Source organism: Paroedura picta, chromosome 8 (genome assembly GCF_049243985.1).
Source record: "Paroedura picta isolate Pp20150507F chromosome 8, Ppicta_v3.0, whole genome shotgun sequence".
NCBI classification, from domain to species: Eukaryota; Metazoa; Chordata; class Lepidosauria; order Squamata; family Gekkonidae; genus Paroedura; species Paroedura picta.
This window is the reverse complement of record NC_135376.1, coordinates 56,940,691-56,946,690: the sequence shown is the minus strand read 5'-3', so window position 1 is coordinate 56,946,690 and position 6,000 is coordinate 56,940,691. Positions and strand designations below refer to the sequence as shown.

The 6,000-nt window shown below is 39.4% G+C and overlaps 1 protein-coding gene across 1 annotated transcript in view; it reads left to right on the top strand.

Moving 5' to 3' along the window:
• The first annotated feature begins 302 nt into the window (after positions 1 to 302).
• The window catches only part of RGS10 (regulator of G protein signaling 10), a 30,173-nt gene continuing 24,475 nt past the window's right edge, over positions 303 to 6,000 (top strand). Inside the window, exon 1 of the mRNA XM_077349917.1 lies at positions 303 to 751. Within this exon, the coding sequence (XP_077206032.1) occupies positions 703 to 751 (49 nt within the window). The 5' untranslated portion in view covers positions 303 to 702. The remainder of the gene's footprint in view (positions 752 to 6,000) is intronic.

Here is a 6,000-nt window from a genome sequence, read left to right as displayed (position 1 = left end):
CACTCTACAGTTATGCAAAGTTCTCAGAGACGTTAGGGATAGTGTAACGTCCAAAGACATCCCATTCTGTTTATTTTAAAATATTTATATTTCAATTTCTTATGTTTTAAAATATATGTGCTATAGGAAGTCGCATCTGATAGGCTTTTATTGTAGGGCAAGGACTATCGTTTAGTGGTTATTACAAAAACAATACATATATATTTAAAAAAAAACACGTCTCTTGCCCCTCCCCTCTTCCAGCTGCTAGGCAAAGGCCCTTGTGCTTTTTAATTGCCTTGCGACTCCTCCGCTTTGCGCGAGACCACACAGGACCTCCATGCGATGCGCTGGTCTGAAGGGGTCGCCGGCGGGGGCCATAAACCCAAAGGACCTCCCAGCAGGCGACTTGACGCCCCGTTTCGCGCGCCGTGGCAAGAGCGGCGCCCCAGCCAGAACGCGGCGCGCAATTTGGGAGCGCCGCTGTCCTTCCCGCCGAGTGGAAGGCGGGGCAAACCTGCCGCTCGGGAGGCTCTTCTCTCCAGGGATGCCCCCTTGCTCAGCGCGAGCTGACGTGACCGGCGCCAAGAGGCGAGCGCGCCCAGCGGCGCTGCACAAAGCGCCTCGCGAGGAGGCTGGGCAGGCGCGGGCTGCCCGAGAGTCCCCGCCGGGGACCTCGCCTCCGGCTCCTTCTCGCCACGGCTCTGCGAGTGCCTGCGAGAGATGTTCAACCGCGCCGTGTCCAGGCTGAGCAGGAAACGGCCGCCGTCGGGTAAGGGCTTTTTGGTGGGAAGGGAGCGCCCGAGGAGGCGAGCAGCGAAGCCCCCAGAACCGGTCTTGAGCGGGGCGAGACAGACCTCGACTTAAACTTTGAGAGGCGCTCTGTGTGTGTTTGTGTGTGATTTTTTTTAAAGGAATCCACAGGCAGGCAGGCAGGCAGGTTGTGTTGTCGGGGGAGCGTGGCTGAGCCTGCTGCTTCACAGCTCTACCCCCCCCTCCCCCGAAGACAGTCAACCCAACTTCTCACGAAGGCGCAGAAAAGCAAGAGGAAGCGTGCAGTCGAAAGAGGAAGGCTCGCCGTTTGGGTTTGACTGTCTGACTTGCGGGTACGTAGAGCATTTCATCTCCCCCACCCCCCCGCCAAAAAACCCCCAAACAAAACCAGGGAGAGGACATAGGCACGCTTTTTGGAGCTGGGAGCCGTGAAATAAGGAAGATCCACACCCCCGCTTTCCCTCTGGTGTTGTCATGTTAAAATAAAAGGCATCTGGAAATGTGTGGTGGAAGCCCAAGTTTTGCTTCCAGATGTGTTTATCAGCCCACTCTTTTCTCCCTTATGAGTCAGAGGCTGGACTGCTGCTGGAGTTGCAGGGTTTGGTTATGAGGGCAGAGCATCAGAAGAAATCCTGTTAAAGGCCAAGGAGGAAGGTGCCAAATGCGATCAATTGCATGTCAGTTTGAGCCTTTATTCCAGGGTTAGTCTCTTTATTCCAGGGGTAGTCAAACTGCGGCCCTCCAGATGTCAATGGACTACAATTCCCATGAGCCCCTGCCAGTGTTCGCTGGCAGGGGCTCATGGTAATTGTAGTCCATGGACATCTGGAGGGCCACAGTTTGACTACCCTTGCTTTCAGTGGAATGTGTTTCATATACATTTATTTTAAAATGGTAGCAAACCCAAATATCCAAGCTCATTAGAATTCTGAAGGCTCAGCTTATCTCAAAATCAACTTTGTAACATGATATAAGAACGTATTTAGTGAAGGCAGGAGTAATGTGAGCACAATGAAACTACACTACTTACACAAATAAATCTCTGCATGTTATTCAGTAGTGTTTTTGGGATGATGTGAAAAAAACATCTGCACCAAAACTTGGAAAATCCAGCTTCTTACTAAATATTTTGACTAGAATTAATGTTTCTCAGTAGTATAACATTTTACTTAAGTTTGTTATATGTTCATCTGTATTAGATAAAATGGCAAAGCAACATGTAATCCATAATGGAATAATCAATTTCCATACCCATAATTAAAATGGCTCCCATTCAAGATCAAGCAGAAGTTTTATATAATAGTGTAATAGCTACTTCTACTGTTCCTATTTGCCAAATGAGCAAAATGGGTAATGTAATAGCTTTTTTATTTTGTAATCCTGAGACCAATGTGCCTTTCGATAGAGGTGAAACACTTTGAGAGTCAGTTGTCTTAAATTCAGGATATAAATATAAATACAATACATAAATAACCTTTTGTGTTTTGAATGTTTCCAGAAGTGTAGCATGAGTGAAATGTTACATTTTATGTAAATATTTACCAAAAAATACTTTAATGATGCAGGGTTTTTTCTCTGTGCTGTAGAACTGATTTCTTTTGTGTTGTTCAGGTGTATTTTTGAGGCAGAGTTCAGAGAGAGCCTGACTTGAATGTAAAGATTTGAATCTTAAGCAGTATTGCAACAGAATTACAGGCAAGAGTTGTTTTAGTTTATGCATCATGGAAAGATATTTGGCCCAGTCTTCCAAATATCTTCTTTTGATCGAGAGTCCTTATTTACAACTCTTTACATTTTCAAAGGAATATCACCCCCCCAAAGGAAAACCTTTCTGCCTAAAGCCATCAGTCATTGTCCCACTTCTAAACACATTAACATAAAACTCACATTGAAATAGTGTGGTAGAATTGGCATCTTTTATTCATTATTGCCCCTTTCTTGATATTTTCTAACTTTACAAAGCAGCTTTTCCATGGAGGCTGTTATCTGTCTCTCTAATCTTTTCTCTAGGCTAAAGATGTTTTCATCTTCAGTATTTTGTCATGTGATCTGTTCCAAGTTCTTTAGTATCCTTGTTGCTGATTTCTGGATCTGTTTCAAACTTTCTGGTATCTTGAAATGTGATGTACAAATTGGTCATATTTCCAGTGAATAATTTTAAAAATACTTTTGTTCAGATTATAGTTGGCAGTAGATCATTTACCTGTACAATAACACTGATGTTACAAATTTAGTATCTCAGGGAAATTAAATTAGCCATTATAAAATAGTTGGACAGCATGGAAAAAGAGAACAAAAATATTGGGGCTGAAATGTTTAAAATTTATATTATGAAACAATCACACCTGAATGCTGTTATATGAAAAATGTGTTGTAACCTTAAAACGAGATATAAATCATACCTATCTAATTAATGCTCTCAGCTATGCTGTGTACACAGAACATCATCATGTGACAAGTCTGGATTCTACCAATCAACTTCTGGTTTATAGGCCCCTTTGGCCCCTAAAACAAACAGAAAATCTAACTCTTTCTTCCCAGTACTGATGAGCAATTTACATATTGAGATTCTGCAACTCTGTCTGTCTAGTCATTTCCTGGCATGTCCCAAAATATATTACCAATAATTCACTTAATTGCATGTATTTGAACAAGATTTCATGGAGGGTCTGTGGTAGAACATCTGTTCTGTATGAAGATAGTTTCAGGTAAAGTCCTGGCCATAGTGAATTAAAAATATCATGTAGTAGTTGATAGTTGATATAAAAGACCTTCTTCTAAGATTCTGGAGGTCCACTTGCCAGTTTGAATAGACAATACTGATTTGACAGATCAATGGGCTGACTCAGCATAAAGCTGTTCCATGTGAATATTTAAAACTAGAAACCTATTGCTCAAAAGAGGATGTTGTGACTTAGAATTTTATTCAGTATTCAAAAGACAAGCCTACACGTTCTTTAGAAACAACAGTCCCTAGAAGGAAGTACACGTATGGAACTCTGTGTGATGCTTGGCTTCATGGAAAGTAAGGGAAGTTTCTTAATTTAGTGATACATTTATAAATTATATCCAAATCAAATCAAAATACCTTTATTGACATTGTTAACTAAACATGGACATATAGAAGTATAGTTAAAAACATTCAAGCTAAAACTCAAATTTGCTATAACTTTTTAGCATATTTGAACAGAGCTGGATAGAGAAATCTGGTGATGGTTTTGGTTATCTGGGGGATTTCAGTCATGAGTGACTCAAATAAATTATGTTCATTGGTGCTGTTTGTTTCAAGCTGGAGTTTGCAAGTGAAAGGATGTTCTTGTGATCATAAATCACTAAATGAGAAATCATTTTGATAGCTAATAGGCATGTTTCTCAATGAAGGATGGAAATAGATGTGTATTGTCATGCTGTCAGTTGTCTGATAAGTGAGCAGCTTTTTCCTAACATTTTTAGCAGAATTGCTGTTGAGAAGTATAAAGCTATTCACCATAATTAAACACAGTTACACACATTACAAAAAATTATTTGATGGAAGAAAGTAGTGAGAACAGAGAATCTGAGATCTAACCTTAAATATTTGTAGAATATCACAAAGTTCTATACTATCTAGAATTTTTCCTTTGTTTGAGGAAACAAACCTGATCCGATGAGTTTACTTAGAAGTAAATCCAGTGGATATCTGCAGGATGTGCTTTCAACCACTTGAGCTTGCAGTCTCAGTGTAAGTAAGGTAAAGCCTTTTTGAACTGAATTGGATATGTTTGTGGCCCTATACTGCATGGGTATTTTTGACCTTCTTATTCTATCTTCTGGATTAAATAAGAAATGTTAACTGTATTTATGAAGAAAAGCTTTGTTTCAATTAAAAAAAGGATACCAAGTGTTTGCTTGGTTCATATCCCATTAACTTCCATAGGTTCTGAACTCTGGGTAGGATCACTACATGTATATTGCCCACATGCAGAGGAGTCATTAGACCCCAGTTTCCATGTCCTGTCCCGTCCCCCCGGGGTTTAGGAAGCTATTTTGCGCGCACTGAGCTTTCGCAAGAATGGGAATGTCCGTGTAAGCGTATTTACAGATGGGTTATCTGAATAGTAATGAGGAATTGCTCTTCAAACACTGTTTCTCTACCATGCCATTTTAGTTTTAGCTTCAGTCAAGTTTATAAATCGGGGCTTATGAAGCTATTACGAAGAAGAAATTTCACCATGCATTTATTAACAGATATATGTATTCTGAAATCGCAGTGTTTTTAATATATTTTGTTGCACTAAGAAACTGAAAATGACTGTTCTTAGTTTATCCAAACAAATTCTACGTGAATTGCTACACTGAAAATATTAAGTAGAAGGACAACAAACTATTTTTCATCTTCATTGTGTATATTGTTAGCATTTAATGAACAGAATTTGAGAACACTGGATTTGTACTCTCATATGATGCATGAACTATTTGTCCCTGATGTCTTTACTTGTGTGGTATCTTGTTTGTGGAAAGAATTATTTAGTTCCAGTCCAGAAAAAAGTAATCTTACTTAAGAGCCGTTGAAATGAATGAAGCATATTAGATACAAATAACTTGTCCCGTTAAATTTGAAGGGAAGACTTTCTTTGTATTTTGCAGAGTGAAAATAATCAAACATCCTAGTATTACTAAACCTAAATATTTCAAATGGTCTCAAAGACACGAAAATGAATTTCCAGGGCAGCAAGAGGGAAAGCTTGCATTTGACAAGAGTATGCAGGAGTAGGGCCTATTTTAAAGAAAATATGTAGTGATATCCAGTTTAATTCATGAGATTTATTTAGTCCTGTTCTATATGATAGTTTTTGTGTAGTCACATACAGGATAGATGAAGCAACATGCTCTCAATCCAGTTAAATTTATTCACAACCGTCTCCTTAAAATCAATAGAACAAATTTGTCAAAAGCCACTTAAGTGACATTGCTTTCAAAGGGCTAGGAGCCAGCTATGTTTAGTCATGACTGTCATTGCAGAGTAGACATGTAGTGATCTGAAATATAAACTAGTGAAAAGTTCTTTATGTTTTAAATATCATAAGAAGAAGATCTGTGTGCTGCAGTTAAGAAACCACAGAATAGTTTTGGCAGTTCTCCTCTAAGATGTGAATTACCTCTACAACATTTCAACAGTCTATTAATTTGCTCTACTTACAGAAGAAGTTTGTCTTTTCAGTTAGTAGCAATTGCCATTCCAGGACCAAACCAAACAAAGCAAAAATC